This window comes from Hyperolius riggenbachi, chromosome 1 (genome assembly GCF_040937935.1).
Source record: "Hyperolius riggenbachi isolate aHypRig1 chromosome 1, aHypRig1.pri, whole genome shotgun sequence".
Taxonomy (NCBI): domain Eukaryota; kingdom Metazoa; phylum Chordata; class Amphibia; order Anura; family Hyperoliidae; genus Hyperolius; species Hyperolius riggenbachi.
In genome coordinates, this window is record NC_090646.1 from 290,494,250 (window position 1) to 290,517,355 (window position 23,106).

At 42.7% G+C, this 23,106-nt stretch overlaps 1 protein-coding gene across 1 annotated transcript in view; it reads left to right on the forward strand.

Moving 5' to 3' along the window:
* DUSP4 (dual specificity phosphatase 4) overlaps positions 1-21,485 on the forward strand; it is a 33,923-nt gene extending 12,438 nt beyond the window's left edge. Inside the window, exons 2-4 of the mRNA XM_068233706.1 lie at positions 12,228-12,364; positions 13,996-14,215; positions 17,904-21,485. Coding sequence (XP_068089807.1) covers positions 12,228-12,364; positions 13,996-14,215; positions 17,904-18,280 — 734 coding nt within the window. The 3' untranslated portion in view covers positions 18,281-21,485. The remainder of the gene's footprint in view (positions 1-12,227; positions 12,365-13,995; positions 14,216-17,903) is intronic.
* Positions 21,486-23,106: the final 1,621 nt, after the last annotated feature.

The following is a 23,106-nucleotide window of genomic DNA, read 5'->3' on the forward strand; positions in this document are numbered from 1 at the left end:
TGAACCTGCACATATCCCAGCTTATCCAGGGGAAAGCAAAAAACCTTACAAGGTCTGGGCCAATTAGCCTTAAAAGGGAAAAATCTCTTCCCAACTTCATGTCGGGCGTCATGCGCAGTACAAGGTTTTCTCTTACTGTGCCTGTGCAGGACGCTCTCGGTGACGTGAACATGTAGGAGGAGGAGCCAGCGGACAGAGACTGATCAGCCGACAGAAAAAAAACAAAGCGGAAGCGGGGGAACGGAGGATCATTGAGGACCGACGCAGGCACAGAGCGGCTGGGGGGGGGGGGGGGGCGCCTCTCAGAAGCCCCATGTAAGTGAAGCTCTTTATAACTACGGGTTAGGTACACTTTAAAAGGAACCTAAACTGAGAAGGATATGGATTTTTCCTCTTAAAATACCAGTTGCCTGACTCTCCTGCTGATCCTGTGTCTCTAATACTTTTAGCCACATCCCCTCAACAAGCATGCAGATCAGGTGCTCTGACTGAAGTCAGACTGGATTAGCTGCATGCTTGTTTCAGGTCTGTGATCCAGCCACTACTGCAGCCAAAGAGATCAGCAGGACTGCCAGGAAACTGGTATTGTTCAAAAGGAAACATCCATATGCCTCTGTTTAGGTTCCCTTTAAGATACACCAGTCTTGGGACCTCTACCGAAAAACTAATACTTTTTTTTTTACAGTAGTTAGGATTTCCATATTTCACCTGATGTAGGAATGCCCTCTAATAGACTGCTGGAAGCAAATGGTGGCCTTCATACATTACCAGAGGTGATGCACCATTACAAAATCCCCCAAACCTTGACTTTTAGGAATTCTATCTATGATGCCTTTCCACACAGAAAGCGTTTATCCCTTAGGCCTCTTTCACACCAAGATGTTGCGTTTTAGGGGACGTTAAGGTCGCATAACGTGCCCCTAACGCAACGCCTGGTGGTGTTGGAGAATGCCAGAGTGAGCCGCGTTATGCAGCTCTTGGTGTGCAGTATAGACTGCGGAGACCACGTGATCGGAACACTCCGCATCACGTGATCCCGCCAGCCAATAAGCGGCTGCTCCAGGAAGAAAACACTGCAGTGCAGTGAATATTAATTAGCCATGTGGCTGCCGACAATAGCGGACTCTCCCCTCCTCCTCTCCTGCACAAAAATATAAATATATAAAAAAAATTACTGAGCATGTGCAAACAGTCTTAACGCGGCTAAAGCCGCTTAGAACGCACAGCATGCTGCACTTTCCAATAACGTCCAACGCTACACTGTAACGCAACGTGGGCACTGTGAACAGCCCATTGATTTTTCATTCCTGTGAGTTGGGCTGCGTTACAGGCTGCTCTAACTTGAGCCTGTAACGTCCCACTCTGAAAGCAGCCTTAACCCATGTTCTTTGCCCATGTGATAATAGCCTGGAAGTTTGCTATTTTAGAATGATGATATACTGTTCCCCTTTTCATTTGTTTTCACCTGCCGCCTGTCAAACTTGTACTGCATAACTTACTTAATATACATTGTAACAATCTACTTTTTAACCTGCTGTGGGAAAAAATTAATTACATGTACCAACATCTGACTTTTATTTTATACCGTTGTTGAACAATTGATTCAAAAATGAATGAAATAAAATATTTTACCCTACCGCCTAAGATTAAAAATGAGTATACACTAAAATATATCATCTCTTGATGTTTTACGGTTTACCAGGAAAGTAAGACTTGGGTTATGTTTCCAATCGATTTGCATCTTTTCCAGCACCAGGAGTGTTCAGATGTAATTAACACTCACATTCTTCATAGCCCTGCAATGTTTGTCATTGTAGTAATGTGCAGTGTCCACAAATAACCTGCTGTCTCTTTCCCCCCCCCCCCCCCCCCCTTTTTTTCACAAGAAAAAAACATATTAAACAGAAACAGCCCATTGAAAAAGCATTCATACATGAATATCGAGTGTTATGCTGCATACACACTTGAGATAAAAGTCTTTGGAAAAGGCAAGATCACAGACCAATTATACCCCATTCCATGTAGTATGAGAGCCATACTCTACACAGTCTATTCCAGTGGTTCCCAACCTTTTCCGGCCCGGGGAACACTGTCTGACCAAATTTTTCTCCGGGGAACGGCGCGCGGGGGGGGGGGGGGGGGGAGAGGAGGAGGGGGTGGAGGGGGATGGGGGAGAGGGAGAGATGCGGCCCCCGGTTGTTTGCGCGACCTAGTGGACAGTGCCGTGCGCAGCAGGCTATGGGGGGGGGGGGGGGGGGGGGCTGGGGTGCGGCTGCATAGCTGCCCCAGTGTAGGGAGTTTAGTTGCCTCAGTATAGCCAGTATAGTGCCCCAGTATAGCCAGAATAGTGCCCCAGTATAGCTAGTATAGTGCCCCAGTATAGTCAGTATAGTGCCCCAGTATAGTGCCCCAGTATAGCTAGTATAGTGCCCCAGTATAGTGCCTCAGCATAGCCAGTATAGTGCCCCTGTATAGCCAGTATTGTGCCCCAGTATAGCCAGTATTGTGCCCCAGTATAGCTAGTATAGTGCCCCAGTATAGCTAGTATAGTGCCCCAGTATAGCCAGTATAGTGCCCCAGTATAGCCAGTATAGTGCCCCAGTATAGCCAGTATAGTGCCCCAGTATAGCTAGAATAGTGCCCCAGTATAGCTAGAATAGTGCCCCAGTATAGCTAGAATAGTGCCCCAGTATAGCTAGAATAGTGCCCCAGTATAGCTAGAATAGTGCCCCAGTATAGCCAGTTTAGTGCCCCAGTATAGCCAGTTTAGTGCCCCAGGATAGCCAGTATAGTACCCCAGAATAGTGCCCCAGGATAGCCAGTATAGTACCCCAGAATAGTGCCCCAGTATAGCCAGTTTAGTGCCCCAGGATAGCCAGTATAGTACCCCAGAATAGTGCCCCAGTATAGCGCCCTCCCGCCCATGACCGCGGCGGCCGCTGTTATTACCTGAACAGCTGCCGCTCTCCCCTCTCCGGCGCGTGTATATTCAAGCAGCGTATCTCCGGCTGCTCTGTGTGATGCAGAAGGAAGGAGGGCAGCGGCTTCCTGTAACGGCGATATGTATCGCCGTTACTATGGTAACCGAGCCCTGCCTCCTTCCGCATCACATACAGAGCAGCCGGAGATACGCTGCTAGAATATACATGCGCTGGAGAGGGGAGAGCGGCCGCTGCTAAGGTAATAACAGCGGCGGCCGCGGGGACGGGCGGGAGGGGGAGAAGAGGACGGCACACCAGGCAACGTTCTGCGGCACACTAGTGGTTGAAAAACGCTGGTCTATTCTATGGAGCTGCACTCCCCATCAGACAGAAATCTTTGCAAGATGCTGCACACAAAGATGCCCGTACACATTCAAAAGATCATTATCTGCAAAAGATCTCTTCCTGCAATAGATCCATTCTTGCAAAATGCATTCATAGTCTATGAGATCTGCAGATCATCATACACACCTTGTTTAACAGGCAATCATCTGCAGATCAGATCCACCAGGATGGATTTTCAGATCTGCAGATGATTGCCAGATATGCAGATGAAGTCTGTTAAACAAGGTGTGTATGAGGATCTGCAGATCTCATAGACTATAAATGCATTTTTCAGGAATGGATCTATTGCAGGAAGAGATCTTTTGCAGATAATGATCTTTTGAATGTGTGTTCAGCATCTTGCAAAGATTTTATCTGATGGGGAGTGCAGCTCCATAGAATAGACTGTGTAGGTGTGGCTCTCATACTACATGGAATGGGGTATAATTGGTCTGTGATCTTGCCTTTTCCAAAGACTTTTATCTCAAGTGTGTATGCAGCATTACTTACAATTATATACTATGTTTTCAAGGGGTACTTGAAGTTCTCTTATTCACAATAGGGAGTACTCCACTAACACCCACAAGAATGCTAAATAAGCCCACTAGTGTATTGTTCCTTCAGGTTAACTGTTTGCATTTTGTAATTTGCTGTCTAGTGGTTTTTCATATATACCTGTGTTTTTTTGTTTTTTTTTTTAAATTCTAGCATTTTCGAAATTGCCGTATTGTGAGTCTGAGTGTGCTGGTTTTCTGTTGGCATAGTGAATAGCACTTTCGCCATGCAGCGCTGGGTCCCTGGTTCAAATCTGGGCAAGTACATTTGCATGGAGTTTGAACTCGCTGTTTGTGTGGCATTCCTCCCATCACTCTGGTTTCCTCCCACATCCCAAAAACCGACAGATTAGTTAATTGAGTTCCCTTAGAACGGGCGTTAGGCTATAATGCACATAAGTCTGTGGTAGGAATTACAATGTGAGCTTCTCTGAGGCCTGGAACCCACTACAAAACGCTATCGCTAATCACAATCTCTAGTGTTTTCTATGAGTGGTTTCAGGAGCGTTTTCGGGAGCGATTTTAAAAAGTGTAATCAATTTGCCAGCGGTTGTGTAGCGATTAGTGTTTTAAAGTCTGGTCCTTTCAATTAATTTTAATTTTTAGTGTACAGTAATTTTAAAACTCTAGCAAAATCGCTCCGTGCAGGTTTTGATGAGCGATTATGCTACGTACACACATGCGACAATGATCGTTCGTTGAGAACGACGAACGAACTTTTAATTGATGAAAGAACGACCTAAGTAAAGTTTTAAAATGTGTGTAACGATCTGATCGTTAGAACGAACGTTACATCACGTAAAGCAACTATTGCGCTTGCGCATAAAATGAGAAGTTTCATGGAGAAATAGCGAAATGCGCATGTCAAGCCTAGTACGAACGACCGTTTCCAACGATGTACTACTTTTGCAAACGATCGTCGTTGGTAAAAATCCGCCAAGCTAGCTCGTCCGTCGTTAGACTTAATGATCGTTGGTTGCTTTTTTTTTTAACCGATCGTCGTTTGGAACGATCATTTCAAACGACTATAGTCGCATGTGTGTACGCACCTTTACTCCAGCCATTATATATTTTACATTGATGCGCAAACGCTAACAAAATGCTGCATGTCCTGCATTTGCGATTTTGCTAATCGCAATCGCTTCTGTGGAATTTTCACCATCCATTTACATTGGCAGAGCATTTAGGGAAATCGCTAACAATTTATCACGCTCCCTAAACGCTCAAAAAAAATCGCTCTAGTGGGTTCAAGCCCTGAAGGACAATTATGACAGGACTATATATTCTGTATAGTGCTGCAAAAGATGTCGGCACCAAGGATGTTCTGTGAGATGCAAATAATTTTGAACTTATGAGAGATTATGCAAACTTTCTATGCCCATTGGTGCAGCTTGAAAATCAACCAATCCAATCCCCCGCAGTGGATTTGGTCCATTTTCAAGGTGCATGCATTTGCTTACATCCCTAGTCAGCACTATATGATTGCTCTTCTGGCCTAAAAGATAAAAATAATAAACCTACTTAATAGGCAGACACTGTAGTGTGTGTGTGTCTAGTTGTCAGACAGGCATCATACATCCCTGGGCAGAAGGAAGTTTCCTGTGCTATTAATTTTAATACAGTTGGTATATAAACTTGTGGTTTAAATGATGGGGAATATGAACCTATCCTGAATCAGTTATAAGGATTTCTTCAGGATCTAGAAGGCTGCACTGCATTATAAAAACAATTTTATACACTATAAAACCCAAACCTCTTAAGAGATGTATTGTAATCTAAGTAGATGGAGCTACAGGGACAGCTAGCAAATGGCACAAAGATGTAAGAATGCAAGAAACTTGCCTGTGAAATGCATTTTATTTCTAATTCTATGGGGTGTGAGACCCTACACCAGGGGTCTTAAACTCAATTTACCTGGGGGGCCGCAGGAGGCAAAGTCAGGATGAGGCTGGGCCGCATAAGGAATTTCACAATCGCGGCGCATCGCCACCTCTGCCCGCCCCTCTCACTCTTCCTTCACAGAGAGGGGCGGGGAGAGGCGGCGATCCGTTCGGTGATTGACGTCAGGAGGGGCAGAGGTGAAGCTGAAAGCTCTGCCCCTTCCAGGAAATGCCGGCGGATTGCCCCCCGGGCCATTTGGGGCTCTGCAGCCCTCGTTTAGCGGCGGGGATGCAGCGGATTACTTGGGAGCACTGAAGCGAACTATAAAGAAGCTTTTGCCAGCGAGGGCCACAAAATATTGTATCGAGGGCCGCAAATGGCCCGCGGGCCGCGAGTTTGAGACCCCTGCCCTACACAAATAGGTTAGTAATACTTATGCTGGGGATACACGGCACGATTTTTTTTTATTATCAATCGAGCTGCTGATGGCTCGATTGATAATTTCCGACGTGTCTGATACCCCGCCGGATCGATTCCGCGCTCGATGCAGGCAGGACAATAGAAGAAACGAGCGGAAGATAAGAGGCCGCCCACGGGAACGAGCGGGAATCGATCTGGGCGCCCGCGGGGACGCGCCGGAAACTAACGAGCGGCTCTATACACGGTACAAAACGTACCGTGTATCCCCAGCATTAAACGCATTCAATTTTTTTTTTTTTAAAGGGCTTTCAGATTAACCTCCCCTTGTTCCCCTCCTAGGAGTTGCATTAAGTGGCTGTTGCAGATTGATGTTGCCAGCTGTATCATTTGTGCACTGGTGTTTGGCTGTTAACTACCAAACCATGGTACCCAGTTAATGCTGTGTGGCTAGTGTTTAACCATGCAGGTGCAGAGCACCAGCACACAAGAGGCACCTGCCATTTAGAGTGGACCTAAACTCTTGCACAGGAGACAGGAAAACAGAGACATCCCCGTGTGTGTTTATAGAGGACAGCCTGTCTAATTCTCCATTCTCAGCATATAATCACAAGTCAGCTCTGTACCGTGGGTGTGCCATGTTATGTGCTAATATGTAAACATAGGTTAACTCTTTCTGTGCTCCTGTGACACCAAAAAGTAGACAATGCAAATTTATTGTAGGAGTTCTGTAAATTGTAACAAATGTTTTTCTTTAATGGTTATGCTGTTGCTCATATTTTACAGCAGAGAGGAAGTTCTGGGTATAGGTGCCCTTTAAAATGAGGGAAGGTAAAAATTGGATAGTATTTCAGTTTGGGGGTGGGGGCGGTGGGGGGTTAGTATTGAGGAATGGGATAGGGTGTGTATGTGCTAAGTGGGTAGGAGATTATTAATGGGCATCATGAAGGACTTTAGGTTAAAGTGTACCTGTGATCATAAATGTAGATGTATTAATAACTGGGGCTTTCTTGCCGTCCTCTCTGACCACTTCCATTGTCGTATTATCCCTGTTGATAATCTTGCCAGTTGTAGCCAGCCGTGCGCTTCTGCGTATGTGCGGCCCTGTCATGCTCTTGCTCCCAGCTGCAGAAGCACAGTAGAGGGGCATGCACTAACAACCTTTGCTTAGAGGAGGAGGAGGCGCCTGGAGATGGCAGCCTTGGCAGCTTGCTCTGTCTTTTTATGTTTGTTTTATGTATTTTTGTTTTCCAATATTGCCTTGTGCAACCCAACCCGGATAACCTTACAATACTGTCTGTCCTTTTTTTTTTTTTTTTTGTTGTTTTTTGTTTGAGCTTGTTAAGCAACTGTCAAAACAAATTCCTTGTGAGTGCAAACTTACTTGGCGAAATAAATTGATTCTGATTCTACTGAGCCGCACATGCCCAGAAGAGTGCGGCAGGCCAGATTACTGATGGCTATAGAGGGACAATGGAGAGGATTGCGAGGGAGCCCGCGCACCTCATGGGGCTGGAGGAAGCCCTAGGTAAGTATAAATACACCTATGTTTATGATCTCAGGTTTCCTTTAATGGGGAGAGTTAGGCATCAGGATAGAGAGTCCATCAGGGGAGGGATTAGGGTGTGGTATTGCAGAAGACTTATTGTGTGGGAAGTGTCCCAGAGGTAAAATACATGAGCCCTTGACCTTTTTTCTATCTGCCCCCTGCCCTCAGAAGTTGTATTCTGCCAGGAACATATTTATGGCTGTAATTTGTTTATCAGTGAGGTTTACTATATTCCCGACAAGATACCAAGCAGACAGAAGCTGCCACTTGCAAGCCTGAAAATTGAAGGAAACCAGAGGCCACAGATACTTACCTTTTTTTTATACCTACCTGGGGCTACCTCCAGCCCCGTGCGCACGGATAACTCCCATGCCGCTGTCCTCCGCTGCCTGCAGTTCCGGTCCCGGGTCCCGTAACTTCCTCTAGTCGCGGCCAGTCTGGCGCAAGTGAAGTGCGCTTTTTACGTATCTCTGAAGCAGCCGCTGGAGAGATCCGTAAAGTGCGCCCCTCCTCTTGCGCAGACTGGCAGCGACTAGTGGAAGCTATGGAACCCGATACCGGAGCTGCAGGCAGCGGAGGATGGTGGCATGGGGAGTGGTTCGTGCCCATGGGGCTGGAGGAAGCCCCAGGTGTGTATAAAAAGGTAACTGTGGTCTCTGGTACACTTAAAGGATACCCGAACTGACATGTGACATGATGCGATAGACATGGGTATGTACAGTGCCTAGCACTCAAATAACTATGCTGTGTTCCTTTTTTTTCTTTCTCTGCCTAAAAAGAGTTAAATATCAGGTGTGTAAATGGCTGACTCAGTGATTACAGTGTGACCCTCACTGATAAGATATTCCCCTTTTTACCTCTTTCTTGCTCTCAGAAGCCATTTTCTGCTAGGAAAGGGTTTTATAGTTGGAATTTCTTATTAGTAAGGGTCACACTGTAGTCACTTCCTGTCTGAGTCAGCCACTTTCGTACCTGATACTTAACTCTTTCAGGCAGAGAAAAAAAAAAGCATAGTTATTTGTGTGCTAGGCACTGTACATACACATGTCTATCTCATCATGTCACATGTCAGTTCGGGTATCCTTTAAACACTTTGCAGCAAAAAAACCCCCAAACAAAACAACAAAAAAGCCTAGTTATGAATGTTTTGCACTGTACATACATGTTTATCTCATGTCACATGTCTCCTCGGGTACACTCTAATGGAAATCTTAAGTGGTGGCAGCTCCACAGAATGTGATCGGTTTAAGGCTGAAATCGATTCACAATCTGTTTGCAGTAAAGGTGGCCATACGATCCCTCTCTGATCAGATTTGATCAGAGAGGGATCTATCTGTTGGTCGAATCTGATGGCAAATTGACCAGTGTATGGCCACCTTAAGTAGATAAATACTTGCTTTACTTACATAAGATATGTATTGCACTGTCCACATTTTGATTTTCGTGATTTTTCTACAGTAAAAAAAAGAGAAAATCCTTCTTTGCGTTTCCCATTTTGTTTTGAATCCAATCCTGATGTAATTTCCTCCTTTACTCTCCTCTGCCTGATTGTGTATGCATTGCCCGCCCTTCACTATAGAAAGTGCATTGTCTCAGCATGAGAAATATTGGCAAATCGGAGAGGTGTGGGAGGGAAAAACGGGAGGGAAAGAGGCTTCAACCAATCAGGCTGCATCAGTGAAGTCTGAAGGGGAAGTAGTGAAGCGCAAAAGTGGACAACCCAGCATGCCCTGCAATTTCCTTTTTGTGTACCAAATTTTGTGTGTACCAAATAAGAGCCAGGGAAATTGGAGAATAATTTATCAATAAGAAAAGTAATAGTCATTTTTAGCTTTTGGATTGCCTGGTAAGCATCCTTATTACTCTTTTACCAGATAAAAATAATTTTTGATTTTATGCCCGACAGTTACTTTTAATGGAAAAAAAACTGACTACATTCCTCCCCCTTTCCCAGTCTTATCACCGCCCACCCATGATGCAATCAGAAGAACTGTGATGGGGCAGCAGCCAGTCTTTCTTTGTGAGCACAGATCACCTGGCCTTTCCCATCCCCTCTCTCTGCTGTACAGTTTGTATTATAATATTAATCTGCTAAGCTGCAGTGCTGTCTGCAGAGTGCAAATCTTTCAGCAGCACGGGGAGCAGTGAGAGAATGAGAGCTGCTTTTTAGCTGGAAATGACTGTTTCCCTGGAACACCTGCACTAAACATGAAAATCATTTTTCAATTTACTGGGTGGGTAAACAATGGCATTAATGTTCTGGGGTGTTAGATTTAGGCCTCAGGAAGAGAATTTAAGTGAGGGGGGAGGTCAGTGTTCAATCGGTCTCACATTGGTTTGAGGAACATCAATCATTTTAACCTGCTTCCGTGTTCAGCTCCGTCCCCTGACATCAATCCTTTTAAGCATTTGTGGGAAGAAGTGAAAAGCTCACTTCAAAGCTTGGAAATGCCACCATCCAATCTGAGCCAACTTTATGTCCGCATGGGCCAACATTCCTCTGCAACGGTATCAGCATCTTGCTGAGTCCATGTTAAAGGGAACCTTAACTGAGAGGGATATGGATGTCTCCTTTTAAACAATACCAGTTGCTTGTCAGTCCTGCTGATCTCTTTGGCTGCAGTAGTGGCTGAATCACACACCTGGAACAAGCATGCAGCTAATCCAGTCTGACTGCAGTCAGAGCACCTGATCTGTATGCTTGTTGAGGGGCTGTAGCTAAAAGTATTAGGGACACAGGATCAGCAGGAGAGTCAGGCAACTAGTGTTATTTATTTAAAAGGAAAAATCCATATCCTTCTCAGTTAGGTTCCCTTTAAGAAAAATATTAGCTGTGATCAGAGCTAAATGTGGACCAACTGGTTATTAGAGGGCTTCTCTAATTTTGGCCACTCAGTGGCATAGGGTACACTTTATTAATTTAAACCATTTAAAATTCTTTTTTTAACCATTTAAAAACAGTTTGAAGGAATATGTATAATACTTTTGCATAGGTATTTAATATCCCTTGGACTTGTCCACATTTTGAAGTGTTACATCCTAAATAAAAAACGAATGAGAATTTTCAGAAATTGATTTAGACAGTAATGTACCACTTCTGAAGGACCAAAATATTGATGAATGCATTGCCTCTATTTATGGCTGCACTGCATCATGTAACTCTGCAGCCTGTAGCGGTGCTGACTGTTATCTATTGTCTGCCATTGCTGCTGGTGTGGCTGGTCCCCAACAGCTTTCACATCTGAATCCTGCAGTGTGTTCCATTTTGTTTTTCACAAGTCTAAGGCAAAGTGATACCTTGTGCAATGCACTAATTTTTTTTATCTTTTAAATTAAATATAGCAAAAATTGAAACCACAAAATATGCAAGGCTAGCTATTTATTTGCATTGTGTGAGCTGATTACAGTAGTAGTAATAGTGTTGGCTGCCTTTAATTATTAGAAGCATTTTTCACAAGTAACTTCTAGGGATGTAAGAAGGGTCAAGGTTATGCATTTGTGACACAATTAGATCAACATTCATTCTTGTCTGTTATTATTTAAACTAGTCTAACTAAGCCCGTTTAAAAACTGGCTCTAGGTAGAGAAATTACCGCTGCCAGTCAGTGCGCACGCACGCACCCGCCGCGCGCACGTACATGGCCGTCCTGTTCCCTGGCCCGACCTCCCGTCACAATGGCTGTCTGTACTGCGCACATGCGCAGTACAAAAAAAGCTTCAGATGGACAGACAGGGAAAGTGGATGACACAGGGACAGTTAGGTTTTTATTTAAATTGGGAGAAATGTAAATAGTGTGTGTATGCTTTCTAGGTCTGGATTAAAAAGTGGTGGTTATCGAAGGAGAGAGAGAAAGAGAGAGATATTATGGATTTTCCATTATTTTTATATTTTTAGGCCGGTTTAAATTTTTCTGGGGAGTAAATATTTTGAACAGACCATTACAATAGACCTACTGTATATGCAGGAACATTGTCAAAATCTGTAAATGTCTGCTTAGCTGTGTGATGCCAAACATTTTCACTGCTAAGGCAATACTGATGCTTTGTGAAACCGCCAATTTGCGGCAAATCCTATTGGTAGATGCTCGTTTCAAAAGTAAATCCTCACATCAGAGAGGAATGAGGTACTCAATTTTTACCATTGGGATGCATTTGACTTGCTTCATGCCAGGTTACAAATGCCACATACAGCAGGAAGTGAGAAGTATGAGTACATACTAAATAAGTACACTATGTAGGCCTTACATTTTGTTTGTACTTGCAAAAAAAAAAAAATGTCTGTGATTGACTCAATCAAGGTTTTTCACACTTTCTGTACTCATCATAGTTGTCACAGAGAAAAGAGACTGAAATTATAATGCTTCCCTAGTCTATGTAAAGCTTTTACCACAGTAACACATTATAGACTTCAGTGCTGTTAATATTGTCTCCAAAATATCACCTGAATGCATCATCCATTTGTGCATGTAGCTGTAAAAGTCTGCATTTTTTTTTTACTTTTTTTTTTTTTTTTCTTTGCAGGAGGATATGAAAGATTTCATTCAGAGTACCCCGAATTCTGTGCAAAAACAAAGTCTATAAACAGCATTATATTGCCTGCAAGCATAGAGCCTACTGAAACCAGCTACAGCTCATGCACAACACCACTGCATGATCAGGTAATGATGGACCTCATGTTGTACTTTCATTTTTGTCTTGAAATGATTTGTTTCTGAAAGTTGATGTTCATGGATTTTCTAAGAAAATACAGAGAAAAAAAAATGTTGCAAATACAAAACCTCATGGAGTTCATGGATTTTCACTACGTGTTAATTTCATTTGCACATCATGACATTTTGCTTTATATGATAAAACACAGGCCACTTTTTCAGTTGTGTGCCTTGTCTGGTCGTTGCTGTACACTTACAAGTAAATCACAGCACCTGAACTTAAAAGGGGATGGTTCGGGGACCTAGAGCAACATGCTGCAAGTTTTCTACAGCCCCATTTTCTACCTGCTCACTGGGCACCCTTTGGAATAACAAACTATATGGCTTATGATTCAATAATTTCCCCATCAATTAACCTGTTAAGGAGTTGTTTTGACCCTGCCTGTTCACAATTTTTGCTGTCTCTAAGTACAGGTAGTACCACTTTTCATTTATTCCTTGCTATACAGATCACTGGTGACATCACACTCGATGTTTTGCAGAAACTGACTGGCATTATATCATCCTCCAGCTTCTGCACTTTTTTTTTTTAGCAGAAATCTGAATGGAAAATTAAGTATTTTCTCTGAAAAACTTCATGGTTACTATTCAGGCTGTTGACAAGCAAGTTGCATAGTGCAGTAGTAGTTTCTAGCATTCTACATCGGTCAGCATAAATTGAGGATCCAACACCACTGATTTATACAGTAGAGGCTATTCTTTGAATACAGCTGCTGGCAGATATACTGTTGCTGGGATAGAAGATGTCACATTTATGTGATGGTAATGTTTGCATTAATGTCTACTTAAAGGAATACTATCGATTAACATGTTTGGTTTTTTTTTTTGTGTTTTTTTTCAATTGAGAACAGTTTGGGAAGTGCTGCTAAGTAGTGGTGTATACATTTGAATGCTTATCTCTTTGTTTACTGTTCTCTAATTCCTTTCACACTTTTCTGATGGCAAATCTAAGGGCAGAGTGAGCTGGGAGGGGGAATTCCCTCACACTTCTTCTGTTAATCCTGTGTGTGTGAGAGAAAGCTATGCCTGTCTCTGACTGAGCTCTCTGCAGAGAGCAGAGGAAATGTATCTTATGTGCAACATAAACATTTGTAATTGTGTGTGAAATCTGACTGGCTTTTCATATAACTCTGCTTAAATATTACACTGTTCTTAGCATGTCAGACTGCAAAGATTCCTACCTTTGCAAATGAGACATTCCAAACATAGCTAAAATCTACACACAATGAATTAAAGCTTTTGCCTCTGATATTTAACATGACAAGTAGGAAAATGTTTACACAGCTACTTAGACATTATTTGTACATTGTCATTTTAGAACATTTGGTTTGATAGTGTTCCTTTTAAGGTGTCTATTAATGTCACTTGTAAGCAACATTTAGCTCCTGCTGAAGAGGAAATCCACAGGAATAAAAGTAATCTTATTGGCTAAATGCCATGTTTAATGGTGGGAGACCAGCATTTTAAGTCTCTGTAACTTAAATAACAGATTAGGCAGGATTTTTATTTTGTGCATCTATGGTGTTTCCTTACTATGTGTTGATAAATAATAGTTTTTGTGTTTTTTCTTTTTGTAACAGGGTGGTCCAGTGGACATCCTTCCTTTCCTTTTCCTTGGTAGTGCTTATCACGCTGCCCGAAGAGATATGTTGGATACCTTAGGCATCACAGCCTTACTGAATGTGTCTTCTGATTGTCCCAACCATTTTGAGGGCCATTTTCAGTATAAATGTATACCTGTGGAAGACAACCATAAAGCTGACATTAGCTCCTGGTTCATGGAAGCAATAGAATATATTGGTAAGTTTAGCCCAACAGTAGCCAAACTGCTGCTATTGTATTTGCATGCATAGACTCTTGTCTTAGTGAGGTTTGTAGGTGAAAAAGAAAAATCTGTCAACCCTTATTTAGACATCTGTATTAAACATGTAACCTGCATCTTAGTATTGTAGTTGGCTGTAGTTGACTAATTTCACCTCAACTGTACAATCAATCAGTTCTCCTTGATCAAAAGTGTTAATAATAATAGCTTTATACTATTTAATGTATTCAAAATGTGGCTGTTGACTGACTCACCCCCAGTTGACAAATCCATTTTCCTTCTCATTCGTGCTTCCAGCTGCTAAAGTCTGAAATTGATTGGACGTTAAGGTGAATACACACCCGATTGTAATTGGCCAATTTCACCACTTCCTTGTAATATGAGAGCTTACCTACACAATCTGTTTAATGTATTCATACTACATAGAAGTGGTATGCGCAAAAGGTGGATCAGCGCATCACCAGGCCGCCTCCAATTGGTCTCGAATCAGAGGTGCGCTGTGCCCCCCCAGAAACTGCAAACGCACCTTGAACCCAAACGGAAGCTGTGCAGGTAGGCACTTGTCTGTTTTTAAGTAGCGCTGTTCATTTCCTTGCCATGGAAGTGGTATGATTGGCCAGTCAAGATTGGATCTGTGTACACACCTTTAATTGTTCAGATAGGTTACAGTGAAAAGTGGCAGATTCAGTTTGAGCTGGGAAAGCTGGATTATGCTACCCATGTATGGCTACCTTTTTAAAGTGAATCTTTTGTCCAAATCCTGTGAAGTAAAGAAAACTTGTGAAAACACACAAAGAGGTTGATTCACTATTACTATAGCTCCCCTTACTGCATGCTTAGTGTGCCTTATCAGAGTTAGCGTGCCTTATCAGAGTTAGCGTGCCTTATCAGCGTTGCATAGCAAGCACTATGAACTTATTCCTGCTAATTAGCAATGACGAGAGCTCCACTCATCCTACCCTTAGCCCCTGCAGGTCCAATCACTTTAAAGGACAATATGCCTGCACTTTTATTGGCACAATAGACTGTCGATCAAGTTTCCTGTCAAGTGACAGGCAGCCTATTGGGCCAATCAAATTGCGGGGATAATTAATCCTTTAAAGTGATTGGATTCGCAGGGGCTCAGGGCAGGACGAGTGGAGCCCTCGTCATTGCCAATTAGCAGGCATAAGTTCATAGCGCTCGCTATGCTACTCTGACAAGGCATGCTAACTCTGATAAGGCACACTAAGCGTGCAGTAAGGGGAGCTATAGTGATGGTGAATCAACCCCAAAATGTTAATTTTTCATTGCTTTGATATTCATTTTTCTCTTATGGAATGAGACCTCAGTCATAAACCATGCCCACTACTTCCTGCCTTGCGAAGCTGCTCCCATTAGCCAAGTTGCACCATCTTTGGGCATGCAGTACTAGTCTTCTGGTCCTCTGTTATCCGTCGTGGGCAGCATAGTGGCATAGTGATAAGCACTCTCGCCTTTTAGTGCTGGGCTCCCGGTTTGAATCCCAGCCAGGGCGCCATCTGCATGGAGTTTGTATGTACTCCACGTCTGTGTGGGTTTCCTCCAAGCACTCAGTTTTCCTCCCACATAAAAAAAATATATACGTTAATTGGTTTCTCCCTAGATGGGCCTTAGACTATGATACATACACAAAACTATGTGTACATATGACTATGGCAGAGATTAGATTGTGAGCCCCTGTGAGGGACAGGTAAGTGACAAGTGACAATATACTCTGTACAGTGCTGCAGAATATGTGAATATGTGTGTCCCCCCCCCTAGCAGCAGTTTCAGTCCTTTGCCGCAGCACCTCCCCTCCTCGATGTCCCGCTGGCTGCCTGTAATGATTGCAAAACTACTGCGCAGGTGCAGATGACTTGAAGCACGGTAATGAGTGCCCGCTCAGATGCAGGTGAGATGACTGCCGGTCGCCGATCGTTACGGACAGCCAGCGGGAGACTGAGGAGGAGCTGGTCTGTGGCAAGGGACTGAAAAAGCTGCTAGGAGCTGGAAGAGGTCTCAGGGGAGTAAACTTACATTGTTTTCCTCGCCTCAGAACTCCTTTAACCTCCCTGGCTGTAACCCCGAGTCAGGCTCGTGGTTGAAAATCTACAGCTCAGAGCGGTAACCCCAAGCTAGACTCATGTTGACCACCGTTACTGCAGAGTATAGTGCCCAGCGGACGTTTCAACTCGCCTCCCTGGGGCTCCAGACGCTGACAGCCATTCTTTTTCCTGTCCTCTGGCTCTGCATCCCCTGGTGAGATCGCCACCAGTCATGACGACAGCCGGCGATCTCCCTATAGGGTTACAGCGCCTCCCGGAGAAGTGCAGGATCCCAGGGAGCTAAGTAAGTGTAGGGGCTGTTTAAAGCTTTCTGGCGGCATGATTGTTTCACGGATTTAGGGTCTGAAAGCATGCAGAAAAAACTGAACTGCATTTAGACCTGCATGACATTTCAACCAGTTTACTTGCATCCCTACAACACTTTTTTTTTTTTTTTTCCCCCTCAAAATTCAGAGCAATTTTCACATTTCAGCACTTATTCAGCAATAAATGTATCACTACTTATAATACCTAAATGATCTGTACATCTGTCGAGGTCTGGTATTTGAGGCAGATGCACTCACACATCTTCCAGCATGTTACTGACCTGTCAATTCGCTGCTTGTGGAGGATATAGGCATTCCACAAGCTTTGCTCCAGGAGATGGCGAAATAATTTTTGAAAGTACTTTTTTTAGTTGTTTTTGTACTGAGGGGTAAAAAGTAGTCTGTCCATACCACCCATCGTGCAATTGTAGTCCACCACGACCTGAGGCTTTTGAATGTCTTTACCTCCTCTTGTTCTGGCGGTGACAGTTGTGGTTTCATGAACTGTGCTGAGAAGACAGACATCCTTTTTGTCACGCCAGCAGAGAGCCAGCATTTTCCACTTTTGCCAAGCCATAAAGTCCCTAGTTTTCAGCTTCTGTTTGGCAAACGCTGACGGCATTTCCCATCTGTTAGGCCTAACTGCCGTAGGCAACAGTCTTATTTTTTTATGAGGAACTCAAAGTTCAGGGGAGGTGTAAAAATTATCAGTGGTCACACAATAGCCTTTGTTCAGTAAAGGCTCAACCAGAGACAGTACAGAGGATGTCCCCACTCAGTAAGGCAATCAAAGTCCAGGAAAAATCAGTGCAGGCAGCAAGCAGAGAATAGTAAAAATCCAGGCAAAAATCGGTAAGCGGCAGAATAGTAGATCACACAAGCACTTGGCTTGGACTTGGCTGGGAACCAAATGACTACATTGCATGGGATACATATCCCCTTGTATCCAATATAATGCATATTTGGGCCAATCACCTTTAAGAATTTATTTTTGATTACAAGTTGGCATTATTGGCATCTCATTGACCATCTTTAGTTAACTGAACAGTGTGTTTTTGGGAAGTAGGAAGAAGCAGGCCTGGAAGAAAGCCAGGGAAGGAGAACATAGTTTAAAATACACATTCTTGTATTTGAGTATCCATAGCATACAATACAAGACTGTACATATTGATTATAATTTGTACTGTAAATTTTGGTCAGATATAGACCAGTTACTTTTTTTAATATGAATATATATGAACAACTTTCATATCTAATCTCTAAATACATATATATATATTTTTTTTTCATTAAAGATTCGGTGAAGGATAATCATGGACGTGTTCTGGTGCATTGTCAAGCTGGCATTTCTCGGTCTGCCACAATATGTTTGGCCTACTTGATGATGAAGAAGAGGGTAAAGCTGGAAGAGGCCTTTGAGTTTGTCAAGCAACGTAGGAGTATCATTTCTCCTAACTTCAGTTTCATGGGACAGCTGCTACAATTTGAATCTCAGGTCTTGACCACTAGCTGTGCAACAGAGGCAGCGAGTCCGTCTGCCACACTCTTAGAGCGTAGTAAGGCTTCCTCCACACCAACCTCTCCTTTTGTCTTCAGCTTTCCTGTGTCAGTAGCAGCTGCAAACAGCCTCCCCTATCTTCACAGCCCCATCACAACTTCACCCAGCTGCTAGAGGTGAATGGATTATAATCAACTGACTGAATTGGGGCACCTTAAGCCCAAAAGACCTTTTCTAGAAAAAGCTGAACAGTATCTGAGGAAAATGTAAATTTTGATTGAGAACCCCACAAGCAATAATGATCTAGCAGTTTTCCATCTCCAAAGCCATTTGAGGTGTAGTGCTTGCTTTTTATTTCAATGTTTTATTTTGATTTTTATTATAAATATTTATATATAAACATGGATGCTTAACTTGTATTTATAACTTTTAATTTTTATTATTTTTTTGTTTAACAAAGTGGCTTCAGGGCAGCTTTTTGTCTAAAAGCAAATAAAACTTGGGAATTTTTTTATTTTCCCAAAGTGCCTATTTTTATTTATATGTTCCAATTTCAATCTGATATTGTATTTTAAATTATTTTGTATTCTGTCCTCCGATGTATCAAAATGCAATAAGGTGAAAAGCAACATTTCCAGAACAACAAGGTTGTTATACATTGTAAGCAAGAGCACAACAGCGGAAGATTCTTACACTGGGCGTTGTCATTAACCGTCATTGCTGAACTTGTAGCATACAGCAAGGTCAGAGTTTTGTATGCATCTTTCTAGTATTTCGTACCTACAATACAAGAGGGGTTATTTAAATGTTCTTACCATAGTCTAGCCTTCATTTGGGTATTTTGGGAGGTCGGAATATGGCACTGAATGTGTTATTAACCTGTTATAAGCAGTTTTCAGATTTTAAGACTCTGCAGTTGAATCTTTCAGCCAAATGTTCCTTTTTGGATTGCTACATGATTCCAACCATTTCACCCCCACATAATAGTATGATTGTGTGCAAGTTCACTGCAGCATTTCCAGCTCCTTTGTTCTGTGTGCAGTTCCACTTGCTTAGGGAAACTCTTGCAACACAGTCACTACTCGTCCAAACTGTGACTTCTACTTGTAGAAAAATGTGATGGGCTGAGGATTTACAAAGTTAGCATATGTATTTACCTGTTTCAGTATTTGTGTGTTTGTTCTTGTAGCTTGCACTATAATTTTTCTGTTCAATTACACCGTGTGCACAACTGATTCTTTCTAATGATCTTTACATAAAACAATGTAGTAATGCTTGTTCATAATTTACAGTTTTTCACATGAAAAGGTGCATTTGAAGGATTTTTTGTCAATAAACTGAAACTCTTCCTCTTCAAGTGAAAAAGAAAAAAATAGTTTGCTTACATTGTCTTAATATGGGACATTGACCAGTAATGCAGTATTCTTGCGATATTGATTTTAGCTCTATTTATAATACTGACATGGCACTGACCAACATGTAATTTATGAGATGTTACTTTGTAGCTGGTGTACAAGAAAAATGTCCTGATTCTAGTTGGCAAAATCTGCCAATAACCTGTTTCTTTCTTGAATATTGCAAATTGTGTTTGTGTTGGTTTAATTCTCATGTAGGTCTTATCAGCACTTCAGCAAACACAAATTACTGTGAGTCACTTCTCTGTGAATAAGTGAGTCACATGCTAGTATTTTCAAAAAGAGCTAAAAGTCGTGATAAGATAGAATTTCACAAGATTATCATTGTAAAACCTTTTTACTAGAAGTGCGGCAATAGTTTAAGCAGCACTTTGTGTTTTCAAATGACACCTTTCTTTAATTTCTTGCACTGTCGCTCTTTGAGCCAGTCTGTCTACAGATTAGTGATTGAACTCCATCAGGAAAAATTCTATACTTAATTATACTGTAAGGTTATGCACTGATCAAATGGCAATGTGTATACACTTGTGGTAGATCTGTGGAGAATGGCTCTCTATATTGGGGGTGGGGGAGGATACACAAAGTAAATGACCACTTATCCCTCTGCCTCACATCTAGGGATGTAAAGGTGCGTACACATGTTACTAAAGTTGCCGATCGGGATCCAATCCCCTAGGACAGTGATGGCTAACCTTGGCACTCCAGCTGTGGTGGAACTACGAGTCCCATGAGGCATTGCAATACTCTGACAGCTCTAAGCATAACTTGGGGAGGCAGAAGCATGATGGGATTTGTAGTTTTGTCACAGCTGGAGTGCCAAGGTTAGCCATCACTGCCCTAGGACATCATCACAGGGCTGGGCTGCACAAATGATCAGCTGTGTAGCTGCTTATGCGCTGTGTTGCTATGCGGGGGGATGATGGAACTGCATGTGCGTGACATCACACAGCGGGGGGCATGTACAATGGTATCAGTAATTGATCTGCCGGGCGGAACACTTGGTCGTGAGCCTCTGTACACACGCTTGATTATCGGCTTAGGTGGTCATTGTCAACTGCCTCTGCCGACTTTAGTCAAGCGTGTGTATGAGGCTTTATGCTGGGAATACACGGGTCGATTCTGAGCCATTTAGATGGCTCGATAGATCATTTCCAACATGTCCGATCTCACACCTGATCATTTCTGTGAACGCTGAAAACGATTGGGCGCAGAATGGAGCGGCAAAATCGACCTGTGTATCCCCAGCACAAGTCTATAAAAGTGCTAGAGACTTGCTTTTCTACAACTGTTTGCTTTGTTTAATCTACACTTAGATTTGAGGCCCGTACACACGCTCAACCGAACTGTCTGATTGTTGTCTGACTTTAGTCTGTGTAGACTGTTGACTGATAATCATGCATGTGTATGCGTGCAAACGACTTAACTGGCAACTGATGGCAGGCGTTTTCGAACAATCCAAGTGTCGGATCTATTCACAAAACTGTTGATCTGATATTGTGCAGTTGATGCTTGTGTACAAGACGTTTGAACGACTTGTAAACCACTTGTACTTGTTTTCAATGTGTAGTCAGTCGTTCTGCTTGCGTGTGCAGTATGTAAATCAGTTGGACGTTTATCTGTCCGGACGTGTGGATATACAGGTCGTGCAGTTTGTCAGGTTGTGCGCTTGTTGGACGTGTGTATGTAGCTTTAAGGCCCAGTAAAGGACAGTTGTGTTTGTTATGTAATTCATAGGTATGAGCACATCGCAGGTAAATCTACTTTAGTAGCTAAGCCAGACCATCCTGGTTCTAATAAGTATAGTTAATAACACAGGAACTGGCATGTGGCCCTCATATATTAGAGAAAGCGGTTTGGTTTCCTGCTGAAAGCACGGACAGAAAACAATGCCTGGCACGTTCCCATGAGAAATTCTTGTGTAGTCATTTTTCATATAAGCCATGATAGAGCATATAAAACAATAAGTGGGGGGGGGGGGGGGGGGGTTACTATTTAATATGAGCTTCCCTTTAACATGCAGTCTAGGTTTCAAAATATAATTTTCCAACACAAAATATGTATATTTATAATATTTTTCCTTTGAAAGAAAGATCCAGCAAGATGGATCTCGCTTGTGGCTCTGCCTTTACTGATAGTATCTACAGATCTTCTGTTGCCCTTTTCTAGTTCCAGGAAGATTTTAATGTTAGAAGTTCTGGCTGCTAAAAGTTATTTGCCCTTTGCACTTTTTTGTTATTAAGATACACCTTTCCCAAAACTGAGAAATCTCAAATTAAGCTTATACAGTAAAACCTACATCATTTAGAAGTTGACTGATGAAGGTCATATTCTTGAAATATTGCCTTCTGAAGTAATTTTGCCAATTGTGACTTTTTTTATTGTAAAGGATGACTTTGGGACCACTGGTTCCACTTTCTAAGCCACATTGTTGGTTCTTAGGCCTGGGGTCAACCAGAGTGGTTTCAACTTTTGAGGAATCACCGGCCAATGCAAGCCTATGATGGTGATTCCATAGGAGCTATTTGCCAAAATCGCAGTGGCGGTGCCTGTAGCATTTTTCAGCGCAATTTTATTCAGAGAAAGCATAGTCCAAATTTGCAATCCCTGTAGTTGTTACAGAAATTGCTGTGTGTTGTGTACAGAAATCGCTATCATAAAAGTGCTTATAGCATTTTGTTGGGGAAGGGGGCACGCAACACAGAGCAAATTTATTTTGAGTTGGTCCCAGGCCTCAGTGGTCGAGATTTGGAGTGGGTCCCAGGCCTGTGATTACTGGTTTCACTGACTTGTTGGCAAGTTCTAAAGATTGACCATACTTTTGCAAATTCGGCTGCCAAAGTCATGAACTACTAAGTGCCTTTACATTCAGGGCTCATATCCTGTGACTGCTTAACGGTATAAACATTAACTGTATAATCGTGTGATCGCTTTTTAGGACAACTTTGCATTACCATTTTGTTTTGTTAGCTGTGTTTTTTTGAGACCTTACTCTATTAACCTTTTCAAAGATTGTGAAAACATGTTGTTGGTTATACTTGCCGTTCATGGGTTGATGGTGACAAATTATGAAAGTGATTGATTAGGCTTTGTTCTCACTGTGTATTATTATTTCATATATAGCACCAAAATCTTCCACAGTGCATTTAAGAGTATATAGTCAGGTCATTTCTTTAGAGGAGTTCATAATCTAATCCCTACTGCAGGCCTATGTCCATAGTAGTCTAGGGCCATATATGGGGAAAGCCAATTACCTTTCTGTGTAGGCTTTGGGGGATGGTTTAGGAAACCAGAGTGCCCGGGGGTGAAACGCCTAGACACGCGGAGAACATCCAAACTCCTTGCAGATGTTGCCCTTGCTGGGATTCGGACCAGGGGTCCAGCGCTGCCAGACGAGTGCTAACCACTACTGCCCTATGCTCTCATTTGATTAGTAGACCTTACATTTGTAAATAGAAATTAGTCGGGTAGTAGCACAATGTTGCAGCACTTACGCAGAGTTCACATTAGTCAGAACAGCGTGCATTTTCCCACATGCAAATTTGCACTACAAGGCAGATGAAAAATCGTTTTCCTGGTCCCTGGTTT